At 47.9% G+C, this 21,699-nt stretch overlaps 1 protein-coding gene across 4 annotated transcripts in view; it reads right to left on the bottom strand.

The window, feature by feature from the left end:
* Nucleotides 1-21,699, bottom strand: part of SENP5 (SUMO specific peptidase 5) — a 204,141-nt gene that overhangs the window by 84,280 nt on the left and 98,162 nt on the right. For all 4 annotated transcript variants that reach the window (XM_078666517.1, XM_078666515.1, XM_078666514.1 and 1 more), the window contains exon 5: nt 6,178-6,225. In XM_078666517.1, the coding sequence (XP_078522643.1) occupies nt 6,178-6,225 (48 nt within the window). The remainder of the gene's footprint in view (nt 1-6,177; nt 6,226-21,699) is intronic.

Here is a 21,699-nt window from a genome sequence, read left to right on the forward strand (position 1 = left end):
ACGTCAGATCTGAGGTTTAAAGACCATTGACATAAGTTTTTTTTAAGTTGAACTAAGTTTAAGGCTCCTAGTTTTCAGTTTTTATGGATCAATACAGACCGAAAACCATCTATTTTCCTGCCTGTATTTATATTTAAATACGGATAAATAAGAAAAAGCTATCAATCATGAATGCTAGGTCAATAGCTGTGCCGATTGACAGAATAAAAAAAAAAAAGTAAGATTTGCTGATGGTTTAAATAACTGCAGAAGTACCCGTTTAAGCTGTTCTACAATATAATAGGTTTCATATGACTATTGTACTCTAAATCAGAAAAAACCCAATGGACATTTAAGGCAAGTAAACATTGAAATGAAAAGGGAATTTATAAAGCACTCTTAACCTGCAGGTATCAAGGTGCTGATTCCAAGGAATTCCAAAGCTCTATACGGGATACATTTCTCAGTGAACTAAAACTGAAAATATACCGAGTGCAGCTTTACTTTTTTACACCAGCAGAAAATAAATATGGAGAAATACCAATAAAGTGAACAAAATAATTAACAGATAAATACAGACAGACATATCAAAAAACAAATGCCATAAAACCGGAAGCGTAATTAAGTTCAATGAAATATTGGCATGACGAAAGTTTAAAAAGCAGTGATTAGGGTGGGGAGGATATTATTTGGTGACCTCACACAAAAGACCAAGGTGTGTTCCTGGACCCTAATGCCAAGCCACAAATGCATCAAGTGGAAGACTGTTGGGAGAACGTTTATCACAGTTATCCAGTAGTGTTTAAAACCGTGTTCGATAGCCTCAGAAAGATAAAACCTTGTTCAAAAGATGAAACTAAAGAAAGATGATGCACCCATCAGGGTCAGGGTGAAAAGAATACATGTGAATGTCCAGAAGGCAGTTAGCAGAGAGATGATTAGACTGTGCAATGTGTATGATTGTACAAGTGGAAGAGTCAGAGTAATTTTCACCTCTAGTAGCGGCTAGGAAGGCCGGTGGAGAAATAGGACTTCACGCCCATCACAGCACAAAATAAGGAGAAGTAGCAGATACGCTGTCAACTTTGCCAGAAGATAAATATTTTTTTTTACATTTGATTTAGTCTCAGCTTATCAAGAGTACAGACTGTACAAGGATTCAAATTATCTGTTTTTATAATAATACCTTCAGGGCATTCAAATTTCAGAGAACATTACTCTTTAGAGATTCGTGGTGGGAATACAACAAGAGAGCCTGTAGTTTTGGAAAAGTTTAAAAAGCATGAACTAACGTTCAGAATAGGTAAAATGTAGTTTTGAAAAGGACAGCATTTCATATCTGGGGCATAATGTGTAGGTGAAAGGGGTCAGAGCCGAGAATGATACTTGCAAAATAGAGGCATTTAAGAACTACTAATCCTTTTAGAAAAATACAATTCTAAAGTAAGTTGAATACAAATGTATCCAGGGGTGGGGGTGGAGAGTACTTGGGCTATGGGACAGCATCTTAGTAAAAAATGTAGTTCATATGGAGTAGCCGGTGTGAATCCGAATTTATGACGTTGAAAGGCGATTTGTTAAAGGCAACCTGTTTACAAGGTATTATACTGGGCAATGAGACAATTGTTGTCACAGATGCCAGCTGGAAAAGTCTGGGTAAAATCCATTTCCAGATGAAGGAAGGGTTGAACAAATCGTAACGTGGGCTTCTAGGATACTCAGAACTGCAGGATGAAACTGCTCAGTTATTGAGAAGGAGGAGTTAGCCGTGAGTTGGGAGATCAGGAAATTCAGGAATGTTTTGTAGGGCAACACTTCCACAGTAACATCTAACCACCAACCAATATTTGTATGTTTAGTAATGTAAATTAATTTTATATATTTAAAATGTAGTAAGAAAAAATGCTACCGCACTACTAACTAGATTTTAAATTAAACAATGAATTTAAAATACATTTACATTTTTTCCTCAGGGTTAAGCAAAAAGAAAATAGATGCTCACCTAAAACACATTTATTTTCCATTTTATTAAAAGTGATGTATGAAACAAAAAGTAATGGAAATATATTTATTAAAATGTATTGTTACATTAGTTTTTACAAGCAAAGTTAACATTTTATAATTAAATATATGTGCCATTTTTTTTATTATTTTCATTAAATTATATTTATTTATATTTTTACCTAATTATAATTAGGGATTCCGGTCTTATGGTATTTATTTGTTTTGACATTTCTGTCTGTATTTATCCATATTTAGTTTAGGTTTTGGGGAAAAATGAATCTGAAATTAGTATATTTCCACACTTCTTTAACCGGTAAATATGCATTCATGCTTAAATGCCTACAATGCTGTAAACACCTGCAGAAGATAAATTAATGCACTTAAGAAAATATACATATTTTATTATCAACCATGTGCATATCTACTTCTGTTAAAGCCACTTAACTAACATTATTTTTTTTAGCCCCCTTATCTATCAATCCAAACAGCCATATGCCTGGCAGTCATGGCAGACAGTATTTAGAATTACTAAAAAAGTAACCCAATTTCCGTTTTTATCCACATTTTAAAAATGAATACAAACTAGAAAATAAATGTTTTCTGTCTGTATTTATCTGTAAAAATCAGTAAAAACTTTAAACAGGGAGCCCTAATTATAATCAATTAAATTAAGATTACTTTCTACGGGGTGTATATTCAAGTCCCTATCTCCATTGTTTTCTATGGTAGGGTGTTGCACCAGCGGGGGTTGGCCATGTGTGGTGCTAGACGTACTACAGTTGTATTTTTTTTTAAGTGGTAACTTACACTTGTAAGTTAGAGTCCACCTTCTTTTTCAGGGGGTGAAGACATGACACTATCATAACTTTACATTCTGATTTAAGGACCAGCCAAAAGTGATAGTCAAAATTTTAAGAGTAAATGTATACTTCTAATTTACTGCCAAGTGTAACTTACTTTTAGGAGATATAGATATATATATATAGAGATATATATATATATAGAGATATATATATATATAGAGATATATATATATATAGAGATATATATATATATAGAGATATATATATATATATAGAGATATATATATATATATATAGAGATATATATATATATATATAGAGATATATATATATATATATAGAGATATATATATATATAGAGAGATATATATATATATAGAGAGATATATATATATAGAGATATATATATATATAGAGAGATATATATATATATAGAGATATATATATATATAGAGATATATATATATATAGAGATATATATATATATAGAGATATATATATATATAGAGATATATATATATATAGAGATATATATATATATAGAGATATATATATATATAGAGATATATATATATATATAGAGATATATATATATATATATAGAGATATATATATATATAGAGATATATATATATATAGAGATATATATATATATAGAGATATATATATATATAGAGATATATATATATATAGAGATATAGATATATAGAGATATAGATATATATATAGAGAGAGAGAGAGAGAGAGAGAGAGAGAGAGAGAGAGAGAGAGAGAGAGAGAGAGAGAGAGAGAGAGAGAGAGAGAGAGAGAGAGAGAGAGAGAGAGAGAGAGAGAGAGAGAGAGAGAGAGAGAGAGAGATAGATATATATTCCGGGGAAACTATCTACCTGGGCATTCCAGTACAATATTAATGTGCCATATGGATAAATGGGGGGGATTGGGTGAGGTGCAACGTGGTGCATATAATGTGCAACTGAGGGGATATCTTCTGAGACTCAGTGGGTCTTTGTGAAATATAAAGGACTGGGAATTTCATTACCAATGTGGTTGATATATTAATTAAAAGCACAATTAAAACATTGTGGGACCCAATTTTCCAATAGCAGTACATTATTGAAACCCTGTTAACATTAATGCAAGCCAGATCAACAAACTGCCAAATGGGTCAAATTCCACTGCTCCCAACCCCTAAAAGGTAGACTCCTTGAAGGAAACAAAGATGGAATACAGAAGACTTGATAGCTATCAGGGCAACCGGTTTATATCAGTCAGGACTTATGGCAGGGGGTTACCCAGAAGACCAGATTCAATTATACACAATCTGCTGCCTAATTTAGCCAGAAAACTGGATATGTTCACAGTGATCATGAGCACTGTTCCCTGTAAGGTTCCCCCCCCCCACCCGAGCGTACAGTACTATGTGTGACACGCACACACAGCACAACCTGCCAGTGCATTCGCACCGCCACTTTTAAAACGCAAGCGGAGCGAAAAAGGAAAATGCTACCTACCAGTATGCATTTATGTTAATCACAGCGTCCATCATGGGCTGCATTTGACAAATACTTTAGGGGACAAATTGCCAGAACATGGTCAGTTTAGGGCATGTGGTGAACATAAGTGTCCGTTCTGCGCTGCAACCAGCATGGAATACACCGAAATCTGCCACATTACTTATCACCAGGTTGGCCCTTTGGCCAGAATAACAAAAATGTATTATTTTGAAGTGTTGCATTTCGTATTTGGTAGGATTGGTTTGAGTGCACAGGCTCGGATCAAGTTTTAAAGTGCTACTTTTAATGGGTGACACAATGAGTGCTGCAATAATACTAGTAGCATTTAATTTAAAGACCCTGGATACATATAGTACCATGTACTAAAGACATATAAGTAAATTAAATGTTCCACCAAGGTGTTGGGCAATTGTACCATGTTTTAGGAGGAGAGCATAAGCACTTTAGCACTGGTTAGCATTCTCACATTCTGGTTCTTGTGAGAGGATTTATACAACCGTCTGTGGCCTGCAGTATTGTACGCAATGCTGCTCAGTATAATGTGGGGTCTCAGCTTGATGTCTGCACAACATTTCAAGCATCTAGTGCAGATTGTGAACAAGGATTCAGCCTCATGAATACTATCAAGAGTAAATTGAGAAATAGACTAGAGGAGAAGCATTTGGATATGCTGATGAGGGCAAAGGCCTACCTCCTGAATGGGAAAAAGGACCGATAGAGTTTATCAGCACTGATAAAATGGCAAGGATCGACTTGAGAAGCAACCATGTCAACCATCTTGAGATAGCACTCGACTTGTCTAAATGGCCCTCTCCCACAGTACGTTTGCCTGGATGCCACATATTTTACTATCTCTCAGAAGGGATATCCAGACATTACTCGGTAGCTTGCACATCAAATTTTAAATAGGTTATGTAATTGTGTAACTCATTATGTATATGTGATCTTGCATAGGCGTTCAACATTTCCCCACCCTATGAACAGTGCTCCAGTTGAGAATCTTTAGTAAAATCTTATTATGGTACCACCGTTGGAGTCCTGTGATTTTCTAAACCTGAAGTGTACTTGCCTGTGTAACCAATTCATGTCATGGCGTGCATATCTAAATTGCATTCTGGTCTTAAGACTCTTCACGATGCAATGTATGTGTGGAAATTCACCGTCTTTTCACTTTGTTGAGCAAAGGTTTGGAGTGATATTTGCACTGATATTTGTTGTTGCACCCACAGAGGCGGTCAAGCCTCTTGGCGCACATAGCTTAGTCTGCAGCGCACAGGGACCTTACTCTGCGGCACACAGAGGAAAAAGATTAGAGGGAACATTGATCATAAGCAAGGAATCTGCAACATCCAGCAAGAACTCCCATAACACCCTGCATTTTTCCAAGGAAATGTTTAAATTGAGTCAAATGTTTTGGAAAGTTGACCAAACCCGGTCTTGCTGCCTCTCGAATCTTTTGAAGCAATGATTTATCTCCTGCAACCTGATGTGATACCAGTTGAAGAGTATGTATTATTTACCTAGAGAAAGCAAGGAGCAACACAAACTGCTGGAAATGTTCAGTGGCAAGTTTGTATTATTTGTGGAACTCAAAAATAGAAGGGGAAAGAGGTGAAGAATTTCTGGGTGAGCACTGCCAATACTTTCACATGGATTTTTAGGGTGTCTCAAAATAATTAAGAAAGCACTTCTGGTCACCTAGTGTTTTTGTAAACGTTCCATTGAACTAGCTCAGAAAAGGATCATTCATGTAATACTACTACCCTTTTAACAACCGTGTCAATCAAGCAATAATACTTTCTAATGCCATATTCATTTTAGTCTTGCATTCTTTTGAAACAATAAATGCATGCTTATAATTGAGAATGAAAACCCACCTTGTCGGGAACGGCATCCATTATAAGTTCACCATACATGTTAATTACCTGCAACAAAAACAAAACGATCTTAGCCATAAATAGCCTTTCGAGGTGTAAACTTTTAAGTAGGGTTTATGCTTGATCTTCATCTGTGGAAGCTAACACAACCAATTAGAAATACTGACTTTCCTAGGACAATACATACAGAAGAGTAGTGCACCTAACATGCTGAACGTGTTACTCCCCTTCATATTTTAATTTGTATTACTTGGGGCTGAAGTTCTTTTTGTACAGATAAAACACTTGCCTATGTACGAACAAAAATCGGCAGGCTGCCATGCAAACACTGCCATTCTTATATGTTTTTTATTTGTGATTATTGGTCTTGGACTATCTTCTGATCTACCTCACCTATCCTTCTGATCTAGGAATACAAAGATTATGGTATCATTTTCAGATCACTGTTAGTGAACATCTAGCACTTTCACGTCTCAGTGAACGGTACTTTACAACTCTGCACTTTAGTACCAATGTCTGGCCTCGATTAATCTGTTTTTATCTTGGAAATGCATGAACTGTAATGAAATGTTTTTAGTTTAGCTTCAGAATACTTTAAACTAAAAACTGCAGTATTGTTTAAAAATGTTAGCAGGTCTTAGCTTAAGCCATGACATTTAAGCTCAATGTCAAAGTTAATAGCTTCTTACAAGTACACATACAGCAAGGAGTAACTTGACTTAAGTATTCGGTGCAATGAGTGGGACATTGCCAAGCAGGTTACGATGGCAGCTGTATCCTGCTGAGGCTCCGCGATTGGGCCAGCATACTGTCCGGTTCCCGGCGTCGTTCTGAGTGGCAAAGACCACATCCAGCTGCCGGAACATGCCCTGCACAAATTAGCACCCTCTCGGCATGAAAATTCAACGAGGGCCGGCACAACTGGGACTCACTCACTACACATATGCAAGATAGCCATATTACGACATGTCTTGGGCGACGCCCACTGCCACTCCCACAGTATATTGTCACACTCTCCTCTTCTGGGAGAGTAGGTTTGGACATATCGTTCCCAACGATGGGTCCTTGGTATTGGGACTGTTTCCCGGCCCACGTTTTACAGTTTAACGCCCCGGTTCAGCTCTGTCCCACTCCCCTCATGGAACAGCATACGACAGGGTACCCGACACACAAGAGTCAGCGACGTCATGGGTCGCATAAGTATCTCACCCGACTAGGGAGCTATTGGTTAATGGGCTCCGGCAGATGCATGTCCCCTCTGATGCGCACCAATATCGATACATGACAATAACCACGCAGCACACTGACATCAGCATCCTCACACTATATGTCAGAGGCCTCCACACACTGAGCAAACGTGATGCAGTATACTCATATACAAAATGCCACAACCTTAGGATCGCATTCTTACAGGAGTCACACCTCACCGCCACTGAGGTAGGCAATCTTCAAACTAAATGGCGTGGGACCGTATGCACCACGACATACTTTGCATACGCATGCGGGGCACTGATTTGAGTTTGGCCCGGGACTCCATTTCAGGAACTCAAGCGGGTGGTGGTCAAAGAAAGTAGATACGCCCTACTAGAGGGACTCCTAGATGGGCAAGCAGTACTCTTAGGTAGCATATACGCCCTGAATGTAGAGCAAGACACATTCTGGGACCGCCTCACCGGGATCCTGGCCCAATTTACCTCCATTCCATTGATTTTAGATGGTGATTACAATTGCACATTGGATCTTACCCTGAACCGGTCCCACACCCCACCCACCCACCCACCCACCCACCCACACACACACACTCCCGCCTACAAGCAAACTGTGCGATTCCGGGCCTGGGTCACACAATGGGCACTCACAGATGCATGGTGACTAAAACACCCACAGACCCGGCTATATTTGTTTCACTCCATCCCACATAACCTGCGGGTCGGACATCACCCAAGCCCTACATGCCCTAGCTCGCAACAAGGCACTGGGACTAGACGTGCTCCCACTGGATTACACAACTTTCTCCCCCCTGCTGGTCCCTCGGCTAGTAGCGATGTTTGTAACCGATCTAGAACAGGGACAGTTGCTGAGATCCCTCCGGGAATCGGTAATTCCTAAAGCCAAAACGCGACCCGCAACAAATGGCCTCCTATCACCCCATCACGCTCCTCTCCACGACTGTAAAATCCTCTGGAAGATATTAGCGGACAGATACACGCAAATTATACGACCCCTGATCCCCTCAGATCAGTGCGGTTTCGTCCCAGGTAGAAACACGTCCAAGAATATACGCTGTATATTCCACGTCCAAGACCAGGTAAGAGAGACACATCCCCGGTCAGCCTGTCTCATCCTAGACCTCGAGAAGGCCTTTGATACCCTCACTTGGCAGTATCTCTTTTCAGTCCTGCAACAAACGGAATTTGGTCCCCTCCTTTTAGCGTACACACAACTTTTATACACCAAACTCACCGATCGTGTCCGTATAGAGCGATGCATTTCAGCGGAGTTCGCGGTACAAAAGGGCATGAGGCAAGGCTGCCCCCTATCGCCTCTAATCTTTGCCCTCGCGGCTGAACCACTAGCTATACGACTGCGACAAGAAGGAAAACACTGGGGCATTCCCATTGCAGACACCATACATAGCGTCTGCATGTATGCAGACGACCTTTTAGGAGTAGTTTCTTACCTGTAACTCCAGTTCTGTAGTAGGGGTACCTCTGTTATAGCTATAATCTAGTTAATAGTCCCGCCCATGTGCGTGGACCCTGGAGCAATCAAAAATAATCTCTTAAGCTGTCTTCATTGCAGTCCTGCATAGACACTTAAGACAGACCCCCCAGGATATAGCGGCATGGATTAGCAAATTTAGAGGCACAAATATGGAAATTTAGCGGCACAAATATGGAAATTTAGCAGCATTTTTTAGGCACTTTATTTTACTCCTAATCATTCATTTTCAGCATTACAACAATAGAAACTGATTTAGCAGAGTATTCCACTTTGAAATAGGCCCTAATGTGAAGTCATTTCTTTTGATGTCCCTTCCACTACCCCTAGCATTTTAGTGAATTGACGCCCATGCTCTAGTTGGCCAAGTTACCCCCTCACCTTCCATGTCCAATGTGCCTGTATTTAAAATATATCTTGTTGCATTGAGACAACCCATACTTTCATATATTAAAGCAGCTTCTTGAATTAGAAAGGTTTATTCTGTCCTACACGGAGATACGGGCAGCTAAGCTTAGGTTCACCTTACTGGATGTGGCCGAAATGGAATTACTGAAATGACATACTCGCTCTGTTGAAAATTCACCTTATTAAGGATTAACCAGCAGGGCACAGGAGGGTTTCCACTAAAGTTGCAGCATCCGCCATGAGAAGAAATACTTTGGTTGGTTTCAGCCTTAACGTTTTATCACCCAAGTGGCTCCTCCCGTGGGGGGTGCAGATACTCAGTTGAGTAACATCCAACGCTGAGGAGATTCCACCAGTAGCATAGCTAGCATAAGTATTTGTAAAGCAAACGTTCACCCAAGGGGATCTGATGCTGAATAACAGATGTTTATTGTTACCCAACTCTGTGGTTTAATTTTATTGACCTCAGAAAGATGAAAGGCTGAGTGGACCCACTGGGATTTGAACCTGTGACTATGAGGACTCGGCTTAACCATGGCCACTGGGAAGGTCACGCGAAGTGGAAATACAAGGTATGCACCACATATCAGCCTGGATTTGGCACAGATTTGGGGCACCATGACAACCTGAAAGTGCCCCAGTAATAGAGATATTTGAGTGTAGTGGAATATTTCAAGACTAATGTTGAGAGGGGGTGGAAAGACCCTTCTCTTATTGCCCTAAACAGTTTACTTAACAGTGGCACTAATAATGGCTAATTGTTTTTATACTTTTTCAAAGGATGTCTGTCAACCTCTGAGGTTTTTCTGTAGGATAGGTCATCTACCCCCTTCACTATCTCCTTTACTGTTGTGTCCTGATCTAGAGAGCGCGTCTGTTCTGGGATAAGTTTCGGTACATGAAGTGTGGCCAGAAAGTTCTCTTCCTCTAGAGTGGTGTGTTGGCACACAGCAGTATATTGAGCTTCATAATAGGGTTTAAACATGTTAATAACATCAAGGGGTCTGTAAATACCAATCCCTGCATAGTCTTTAACAGTGAAATAAAAAGCTACATCTCTTGCTATCTCAATTACATAGCCAATAGATGTCCCACTTTCTTCCCTTTCTCAAAATCACCTTGCTAAAGTTTGAATAGTGTTTTTTTGCCTTGGATGTGAGCAATTGGTTAAAGTCATATTTTCCTTAAATAAGCTACGGATTTCTTCCCTGGAAGGTGTACACGTGTAAGTTCAGGATAGTGCCTACACTTTTTTTCCCAAGTCATTCTGGTGTTTTGCCTCTATTATAATGAGCGGACTCCTGCATTATTTCTGCCCAAATACAGACCTTATCTGCTACCCCAACACTTGGGTGGAGGATAATGTGTTCTTGTTTGTGCCGACATGCCTTTATCTGCAAATGAGGCCACACTTCTCGCCACCTTCATTTTGGCGGGCACTTATGTATAATTACCGCGGTTTTTTACAAAAGTGCCGATTTCGCGGCAAACCGCAAAATCCTGGAGGGTCTGTTAATAGAAAATTAAAGACTATAATGCAGCCTGTACATACAAGGCTACACCATCCAGTACTTCAACTAGAAATGCCAAGGATATTACTAACACATTTAACACAATCTGTCAAGTTTCCCCCCTTAGAGAAACTTTCCTCCCCTCACCAAGTCCTTGGAATGATAGAGAGGAAGGGATGGACAGACAAGCCTCCATAGGCTGCCATTATGTGTCTGAAAAAGGGATACCGTGTCTTAAAGGAACTCTAGAGACCCTCGGTATCCCAGCATGCACAGCCCACTCCTTTTACTTTCAGTTCTTTTTGAAGGTGCATAAAGCAAGGCCTGTAGCATACATCACATTACCATTTTCTCCACCGGGGAGGAGGGCGGGCGCTTATGACTATAACAGAGATGCCCATACTATAGAACTGGAGTTACAGGTAAGAAACTACTCCTTCTGTAGTAGGGGATCTCTGTGTATAGTCCTAATCTAGTAAATAGAATGGCAAGCCCATCCAAAAAACAACCCGACGGTGGAGAAACAGACAACACCACTATTGTGCGAACAGATTCCGCAGCAAAGCCTGCCCAACCTGAGCATCTGCTCTGGCAGCAGAGTCCAGACAGTAATGCTTAGCAAAGGTGTGGATCGACTTCAAAGTGGCTGCCCTGCAGATCTCTGCAATGGGAAAATTTCGAAGCATAGCTGTTGGAGCTGCTTTGCCCCTGGTAGAATGAGCCTTAGGCTTACCCCCTAAGGTCTTATTCGCTTTCTGATAACAGAGCTGGATACATGACACAATCCACCTAGAGATGGACTGTTTCGAAGTAGCCAGACCAGTCCTAACCGACCCATAGTTGACAAACAATTGGTCGGATCTACGAATACCCTTGGTCTTATCCAGATAGAATTTCAACACCCTTCTGACATCCAGGGAATGAAGAGACCGTTCCGGTGGAGTGGAAGGATTCTGGAAAAATGTTGGTAAAGTTATAGTCTGATTAACATGAAAATCAGAAATCACCTTGGGAAGGAACTTAGAGTAAGTACGCATAACAACCTTAGCAGCATGAAATACAGTAAAAGGTTCCTGGCAACACAATGCCTGAATTTCACTCACCCTGCGGGCAGATGTAATGGCCACGAGGAACGCCGCCTTCCAAGACAGGTGCTGCAGCGAAGCCTTATGAATAGGCTCGAAAGGTTCCTTCATCAGCCTGGACAGCACCACATTCAGTTCCCATGAAGGCCAAGGAAGCCGAACAGGAGGGAACACCTTCTTCAACCCTTCCAAAAAATCCTTAATCACAGGAATTTGGAAGAAGGATGCCTGCAAAGGGCATTTTCTGTAAGCAGTCAATGCAGCCAGGTGAACCTCAATGGAATGGAAATTAAGGCCAGACTGAGCTAGATGCAGAAGGTATGGAAGGATAACATCCTCCTTGCAGGTCGTCGGATCATAGTTCTTAGACATGCACCAGATGCAGAATCGCTCACTTGTAAAGAAAAGAGGTCCTAGTAGACGGCCTTGTAGCCTCCTTCAATATGTCCATGCAATCCTATCTCAGGAGCCATGCCGCCAAACTCAACGATGAGAGGTTGGGGTGCACCATCTGCCCCCCGAACTTAGTGAGAAGGTCCGGCCGACACGGCAGCCGCCGATGAGGCAGGATGGATCGGTGAAGCAGGTCTGGGAACCACCACTGCCTGGGCCATTCCGGCGCAATGAGGATCATCCGCGCCTGGGACCTGGCCAGCTTGATGAGCACCGTCGGAATCAGGGGAATGGGTGGAAAAGCGTACAGAAAGCTGTTCGACCAGCTGATCCATAAAGTGTTCCCCAGAGTCCCCGGCTGGTAATACCTCGAGGCGAAGTCGCAGCGCTTGCTGTTTTCGGCGGTGGCGAACAGATCCACGTCTGGAGTGCCTCACATGGCGAAAATGTCGAGCACCTCGTTGTTTATGACCCACTTGTGGTTTTCGTGAAGCAACCTGCTGAGGGCGTCCGCCTGAACATTCTGCACACCTGGCAGATGAGTTGCCGTTATCGTCAGTCCTCTGGCTAACAGCCAGTGCCAGATCGCCTGCGCTTCCTGTGACAGTGTGCGCGATCGAGCCCCCCCTGCTTGTTGAGGTAATACATTGTGGTCGTATTGTCTGTCTGCACGAGCAAGGAGTTGGTCTGGAAGGACGGATGAAAGGCCTTTAGTGCCAAGTGAACAGCTCTGAGTTCCAGGAAATTGATGTGATCCGTGGACTCAGCCGGAGACCACGTTCCCTGGATCTGTAGATGGTCTGAATGCGCTCCCCAGCCCAGGAGAGACGCATCCGTAACGATAGTCTGAGTTGTGATGTCCTTGTGGAAAGGAACCCCTCTGAGGAGATTCTCTGCCGAGCACCACCATCTCAGGGACTGTTGGGTGCGACGAGACAACTGAATCCAGTCGTCCCAACACCCTTTCCTCTGGTCCTCCAAACATTCCTGTAGCGGCCTCATGTGTAGGCACGCGTGCGGAGTGAGGAAGATACAAGAGGCCATTGATCCCAGTAGAGAAGACACCGTCCTCACGGAGCAGCTATGAGAGCCTGAGCCTTCCGAAGGATGGATAAGCGTCTCTCCTCCAAAAGAGACACGCTTGCCGAAAGCGTATTGACGGAGGCTCCCAAGTACTGCAGGCACTGCACAGGAATCGGGACAGACGGACAGATTTATGTGCAACCCCAGACGGTTCAGCAGGACGGCCGTCCTATTGAAGTGCAATTGCGCTTCCTGGAAGGTGGAGGCTTTGATCAACCAATCGTCCAGGTACGGGTAGACAAACACCTTGTTCTTTCTCAGGTGCGCTGCTATCACAGCCATGCATTTCGAAAAAGTCCTGGGTGCAGACTTCAGTCCAAACGGTAGTACGGTGTACTGATAGTGATTGGTGTCGACTAGAAATTGCAGGGCCTTCCGATGTTTCCGTGCAATGGGCACATGGAAGTACGCATCTTGCAGATCTATTGCGCAAAGCCAGTTTCCTCTCTGCAGCTGAGGATAAATCTGGTGCAAAGACAGCATGCAAAACTTTTCCCTGCGAATCCACTTGCTTTCTTGTCGCAAATCCAGAATGGGCCTGAAACACAAGTTACTACTTGTGTAACGATATATCTGTAAGAGAAATTAGTTAGTGATAGATTCCTTACCTTAGAATATCCCCAGGCGTCAGACTGGATCCGGTTATTTTTGCGTAGCAGTACCCTTGCACGTCGGTAGGCGTCGTCTGCGGCTCCGCGTCCATCGTCGGCGCCGTGATGACGTCGGAGTACTTAGACGCCGCCTCCGCGTGCTGACGTCAGTCCTTAGACACAGCTTTTCCGCGCCAGAAGCGCTGAGCCATGTTAAAAACCAACACTGGTGCCATTGAAACTAGGGCCCTGAAAGGGGATGACCTTAACCCTAGATATCGGTTCTCAGAACCGAGAGTATGGGTTGGTCGGTCGGTCGGTAAGGAATCTATCACTAACTAATGTCTCTTACAGATATATCGTTACACAAGTAGTAACTTGTGCATCTGAAAGAGACACGTTAGTGATAGATTCCTTACCTTAGAATAGATACCCCAGCAATACCAACCCCGGTGGTGGGTCTGCGAACCAATAATCACCAGAAAGTCCTGGAGGACGGAACGGCCAAAGAAGCCATCCCTCCGGACTTGACTGTCCGGGCAATAGTGTCTTGCAAACGTGTGCAGCGAGGCCCACGTAGCTGCCTGGCAAATGTCCTGCAAGGGCACTCCCCGGCCCAGGGCAGTTGTAGTCACCGTGGCCCGAGTGGAATGAGCCCGCAATCCAACAGGGGGCTCCTTTTTAGCCAAGGAGTAACATGCCTGGATACACAAGATGATCCACCGAGAGATGGTCCGCTTGTGCACCGCCTTTCCCTTCTTAGCGCCCACGTAACCAACAAAGAGTTGGTCATCCACCCGGAACTGGCGTGTTCGATCCAGATAGAATGAGAGCGTACGTTTTGGGTCCAGACGGTGCAGCCTCTCTTCCTCTTTCGAGGGATGCGGAGGCGGAAAGAAGGTGGGCAAAGTGATGGACTGCCCGATGTGGAAGGCAGTGACAACCTTGGGCAGGAAAGATGGCCTAGTCCGCAACACAACCTTATCCGGATGGACAGAAAGGAAAGGGGGTTTAGATGAAAGAGCCTGGAGCTCACTCACTCTCCTGGCAGAGGTGATGGCAACCAGGAAAGCAGTCTTCAGAGTAAGAAGGCGGAGAGGGCAGTTGTGAAGTGGCTCAAAGGGAGCACACATCAGAAATGTAAGAACAAGGTTCAAGTCCCACTGAGGTATCACAAACGGAACAGGAGGGAATGTGTGTGTGATTCCCTTCAGAAAACGATTTACAATAGGTGACTTGAACAAAGAAGGTTGATCAGGCAGCCTTAGAAAGGCTGAAAGGGCAGAAAGGTAGCCCTTGACAGTGCCCAGAGCAGAGCCCTGCTGGGCGAGAGAAAGAAGGAAGAGAAGAACCTCAGAAAGAGGGGCAGAAAGTGGATCCACAGCCTTTGCTGTGCACCATGCCACAAATCTATTCCACCTGCAGGCGTATACCGATTTTGTGGAGGGACACCTGGCTGCCAGAATGACATTACAGACTTCAGGAGGCAATTCAAACGGCCTCAACTGTCGCCGCTCAATCTCCAAGCATGGAGGTGGAGACTGGACAGGTTCGGGTGGAGGACAGTCCCCTGCTGCTGCGACAGAAGGTCCTCCTGAAGAGGCAGACGAACCGGGGGATCGTCTGACATACTGAGTAGCTCTGGATACCAGTACCTTCGTGCCCAGTCCAGAACCACAAGGATGACTTGGGCCCAGTCGCGCTTGATCTTCTTCAGCACTCTGGGCAGAAGTGGTATAGGCGGAAAGGCGTACAACAGACCGCAACTCCACTCGTGACGAAAAGTGTCTCCGAGCGAGTGCCGCCTTGGAAATTCCAACGCGCAGAACTGATGACATTGCGCGTTCTCTTCTGTGGCGAATAGATCTAACCAAGGCTCTCCCCACTGCTGAAAGAGGCCTTGCGCCACGTCCGAGTTCAGACGCCATTCGTGATCCATCATGCACCAAAGGCTGAGTTTGTCCGCCCTGGCGTTCAGAGAACCTGCCAGGTGTTGAACCACCAGGGTCACGCCCTGATGTTCCAGCAACTGCCAGAGGCGCAGAGCCTCCTGGCAAAGGGTCCACGACCCCACCCCGCCCTGTTTCTTGCAGTACCACATGGTGGTGGTGTTGTCCGTGAACACCTGCACTACACTCCCCCGGACAGAGGGGAGGAATGCCTTCAGTGCTAGACGAATCTCCCGCAGCTCCAAAAGGTTGATATGGAGCCGGGACTCCGCCGGAGACCAGAGGCCTCTGATCTCCGCCTCTCCCATGTGGCCTCCCCAGCCCTGGAGGGACGCGTCCGTCACAACTACATGCTCTGGTTGGGGGAAGGGAGAGGGATCTGCCGCTGACCCAATCGCGGTCCGTGAGCCACCACTGCAGCTGTCTTGCAGTGCCCTCCGAGATCAGGACATGGTCGGAGAGGTTGCCCTGATGCTGGGCCCACTGAAACTTCAGGTCCCACTGCAGAGCCCGCATCCGCCACCGGGCGTGATGCACCAGAAGGATGCAGGAGGCCATCAGCCCCAGAAGCCGCAGCCTCAACATGACCGAGATCCGGGATAAAGGTTAAAAGAGTGGAATCAGAGCCTGAATATCCCGAACCCGCTGTTCGGGCGGATAAACCCGAAACTGCGCAGAGTCGAGAACCGCTCCGATGAAGAGGAGCTTCTGAGAGGGGCACAGGTGTGACTTCGGCACATTGATGGAGAACCCCAGCTGGTGCAGGAGGTCTGCCGTCGTCTGGAGGTGGCTGTCTGGGGCGAGCCCGCCTTCAACAACCAGTCGGCGAGGTAGGGGAAGACAAACATCTAACCTGCGCAGATGAGCTGCGACCACCGCCATCACCTTTGTGAACACCCGTGGGCCGCTGGTAAGGCCGAAGGGGAGCACGGTAAACTGAAAGTGCTCGTGGCCAACCGTGAACCGCAGGTAGCGCCGGTGGGCCGGCAGGACAGGGATGTGGAAATAAGCGCCAGGCAAGTCCAACGCTACCATCCAGTCTCCTGGGTCCAGGGCAGCTAAGACCTGAGCCAGTGTCAGCATTTTGAACTTCTCCGTCCTGAGGAAGCCGTTGACGTTCCGTAGGTCCAAGATAGGGCGTAGGCTCCCTTTGCACTTCTTGGGTACCAGAAAGTAGTGGGAGTAGCAACCACACCCTACTTCTGGCCCAGGAACGCGCTCGATGGCCCCCTTGGCCAAGAGGGCCGTAACTTCCTCCTGCAGAAGTCGCAAATGATCCCCCAATACGCGTGGTTCTGCGGTGGCATGGCTGGAGGAGTCGCCTCGAAGGGGAGGGAGTAGCCCCTTCGGACGATTTGCAGCACCCACCTGTCCGATGTGACAGTGCGCCAGTGAAGGTGGTGATGGCGAACCCTGCCCCCCACTGGCGTCTCATGGTCCTGAAAGCACGGACTAGGAGGGTTTTGAGGCGGATGCTGCGGGGGAAGGTGTGGACTGTCCTCGCCGTTGTCCCCGACCGCCGCCACGGCGGTTTCCACGGCCGCCTCCGCGTTGGGTATTACTCTGCGGTGCGTGGCTGGCAGCACGTGTGGGTACACCCCTTCCTTGGCCACGAAAAGGAGCACGTGTGGGTACACCCCTTCCTTGGCCACGAAAAGGAGCGAAAGGCACCAGTTTGCTGGCGTGGGGCCGAAATACCCAAGGACTTGGCCGTAGCCCTGAAGTCCTTAAAGCGCTCAAGCGCATGGTCTGCCTTGTCGCCAAAAAGGTGACTGCCATCAAACGGCATGTCCATGAGTGTGTTCTGGACATCAGCCGCGAAGTTGGCGGACCTCAACCAGGCGTGGCGACGAATCGCCACAGTCTTTGCTATCGCTCTGCCCAGTGAGTCGGTGGTATCCAGTCCACACCAAATAGAATAACGTGCCGCATCTCGGCCTTCCAGAATGGCTTGGCAGAGTTTAGCCCGTACCTCCAACGGGAATTCTGGCAGCACTTCCGCGACAGTGTCCCACAGGGAGTGGGTGTAGCGGCCCAAGAGGCAGGCGGTGTTGGAAGACCGCAGTCCCAGAGGAGAATACCATCTTGCCGTATTGCTCATACCTCTTGGATTCCCAGTCAGACGGAGCAGACAGGAACGCAGTCTGGGAATTGGAGGCCTGAATCACCAGGCTCTCAGGGGTGGGGTAGGTGGACAGGAAACAAGGGTCGCCCAAGGCCGGGCGGTGGCGTCTGGCCACGTTCCTATCTACAGGCAAACCTGTAGCGGGCCTGGACCAAGTGCCCAAAAGAACGTCGGACAAGGCCTCATTAAACAGCAGCAGAGGCTCAGCCGAGCTTGACTGCGGTTTAAGGACCTCAGTGAGGAGGTTAGTCCTCACGGCCACGACGGGGAGTTCAAGGCCCAAGGCCTTGGCCGCCAGCACCACACTAAGTATCCCCCTCCTCCGTAGCCACGGTAGGAGGTGAGACAAAACCAGTGTCTGGCGAAGTGTCCAGACCGCTGGCATCCCCATGTCCACCTGTCCAGTCCTCCTGGGACTGATACTGCCGTGTCAGAGGGTCCTCAGACCCCTCCCAATCCTCCTCGTCACCCATCTCCTGGTACTCAGGGGGGTCAAATGATGGGGCCGGCTCATGAAAGATGAACTCTCCGAACGGAATCTGAAGCGGAGCCCAGCGGGGACAGCGCCGCCCGGATCCGGAACCGGACCCAGTGGGGGCCTGCGGCGCCGGGCCCGAAGGCTCTGAGGCCAAAGCACCCGATGGCGTCGGAGCCCCGACCCGCTAGGGCCCCCAGACGGGTCCGCTGGGCCCGAAGGCGCCGCGGAGCCAGTCGGAGAAGAGAGGGACGCGCGCGGCCCAGGGACCGGAGGGTATGGGGCCGGACGCGACGCCTAAGACTCAGGCGGAGCCGCGTGGGCGGTGCCACCTGAACCCCTGGCCGCATCGGGGGGAGTCGGAAGAGCGATGACGTCTCTTCGACTTCTTGTGCTTACCTGACGACTTCGACCCCGAGGAGTGATGTAGACTCCCGGAGCTACGATGGCTCCGCTCCCGGTCCCTCGACCTCCGTCCAGACCGGGACCTCTCTCGGCGCGGGGCCGACTGCCGGAGTTCGAGTCGCTTGCAGGACCGCTCCCGCCTAGCTTTCGAAGTCAGGGCCCGGCAGTCGGAACAGGTCTTGTCGTCGTGGTCGACGCCGAGACACCGACGGTGAGGGTCGGTGACCGACATCAGTCGGTCGCAATCCTCAAAGGGCTTAAAACCTGGCATCCCTACCGGCACCGCTCGGAGTCGAAAAAGAATGATCAAAAGAGATCAAAAAGTTTAGTCAAAAAAGACTAAGGTACCACTTTTTCCGGATCTGCGCAGAAAAAAGAAGAACTGACGTCAGCACGCGGAGGCGGCGTCCAAGTACTCCGACGACGTCATCACGGCGCCCACGACACCGACGACAGACGCGGAGCCGCAGACTACGCCTACCGACGCGCAAGGGTACTGCTACGCAAACATTTCCGGATCCAGTCTGACGCCTGGGGATATTCGAAGGTAAGGAATCTATCACCAACATGTCTCTTTCAGATCTCGTTTTTGTCCTTCTGTACTAGGAAGAAGCATGAGTAAAGACCCTTCCCCCTTTGAGACAGAGGGACGTCTTCTACCGCCCTTTTTCTTAACAGGGTATCGGCCTCCGCCTGGAGCTCGCGCAGTTGGAACTGTGAGCCAACCGGTGGAAACGCTGGAGGCGGGCTGGTGAAACGAAGACTGTATCCATTGCAAACAATATTCAGCACCCACTTGTCCTGAGTAATGTTTCTCCACTCTGCCAGGTAATGTTGAAGGCTTCCTCCCACTGGAGCGGGTAACGGATGAAGGGGAAGTAGCACCTCAGGGCCTAGATCCTGCCGGGCCTTTGGTCGCGGAGGAAAACTGCTGACCACCTCGACCCCTTTGGCGCTTTTGGAACAGTCTCTGCTGGAACTGCTGCGGTTGTTGTCCAGTCTGTCGACCTTGCCCTCTGCCTTGCGCCCAGTACTGCCTCTGGAACGGGCGGAAGGTCTTTTTCTGTTCCTTAGGCTTTCCCAACCCGACAGCATGCGGGCCATCTTGTCGTCCGCATGTTTCCCGAAGAGGGTCTCGCCCGAAAAGGGTAGGTTGGCAACTCTCTGCTGCGCCTCGGGCTTCAAAGATGTAAGACGTAACAAGGCGTGGCGTCTCAGGTTGACCCCATGGCAGTACCTGTGGGCTGCCAAGAGGGAGGAATCCGCAGCTGAGCTTATCACCTGGTTGGAAACCAGCAGTCCTTCAGCCAGAATCTCTTGAAAATCTTCCCTTTTCTCCCAGGGAAGGTGTTCCGCGAACTGTTGGAGGAACTCCCACAGAGCCCGATTGTAACGTCCCAACAGTGCTGAGGCACTCGCGGCCTTCATTGAGGTGGAGGCCGTCCCGCAAACCTTCCTGCCTGCCGAACCCATCCAGCAGCTCTCCTCGTCAGGAGGCACTGTAGATGACGGGGTGGTGGCGTGCTGTTTCCTTGCTGCGGTCACAATTACCGAGTCCGGCGCGGGATCCAAACGAAGAAACGCTGGGTCCGAGTCAGGAGCCTTATATTTCTTCTGCAGCCTTGAAGGTGCCGATCTCGTAGCCGCAGGGGCGAGGAACAGCTCCATGGCAGGTTGCACCAGCCCAGGCACCAAGGGCAGCAAAGGGCGAGATAACTGCTTCTTGTGCAGAGTTTCGAAAATGCCGTTAGTAAATGGCGCGGGCACAGTGAGCGAGATGCCCAGCTTAGTCGCCCCTCGCAGCAACACGTCCTGGAAGGAGACTGTCGTCTACTAGAGACACCCTCGTCCGAAGGGAGTCCGACAGTCGGTGAATGGTCCCTGGCACTGGATGAATCCGTGTGGCGGGACCTTGAACAGTCCCTCCTGTGGCGCAGTCTGGATCTCGTAGAAGAGCGACGGCGACTCCGGGATCTATCCCTCTGTCTGGAGCGATATCTCGACCTCCGCGGCCTCAGACGGTCCACGGGCCATAGCAGAGGGAGCTGCGGAGGCCGAAACGGGAGCCTAGGTTGTGGTGGCCCTGAGATGTGGCAACGAGACAGACCTCGGCGGAGGTGGTGGTGTAGGAGGCGGAGGACGATGAGGAGGAACAGGCGGTGGAGGAGGCGTCTGGTTATGTGGAGGAGGGTCCATGGGTAACGGAGGAGGTGTAGGTGACCTCGGCTTGGAGGGCGAAAAGACTTGCGAGTGCTCCGAGCCCCGAGACTCTTCCCCTCTCCTGTTATTCGCCTGACCTGAAAGGGGGGGGGGGGGGGGGGGGGGGGCCCTCGAGGCCATACCCCTGGTAGCCGAGTGACGGCACCGCCGCGACCGTGGACTCGTGGAAACCGAGGACTCAGTCCTGACTTTGGAACGTCTCCTGGAGGATGATGCTTTCCTCCTCGATGCTGAGCACCGTCCCGACGTCGATGATCGCCTGTTCGCCCTCCCCGACGTCGATGGCCCTCCCCGACGTCGATGGCCCTCCCCGACATCGTCGATGGCCCTCCCCGACATCGTCGATGGCCCTCCCCGACATCGTCGATGGCCCTCCCCGACATCGTCGATGGCCCTCCCCGACATCGTCGATGGCCCTCCCCGACATCGTCGATGGCCCTCCCCGACATCGTCGATGGCCCTCCCCGACATCGTCGATGGCCCTCCCCGACATCGTCGATGGCCCTCCCCGACATCGTCGATGGCCCTCCCCGACATCGTCGATGGCCCTCCCCGAC

This window comes from Lissotriton helveticus, chromosome 11 (assembly GCF_964261635.1).
Source record: "Lissotriton helveticus chromosome 11, aLisHel1.1, whole genome shotgun sequence".
NCBI classification, from domain to species: Eukaryota; Metazoa; Chordata; class Amphibia; order Caudata; family Salamandridae; genus Lissotriton; species Lissotriton helveticus.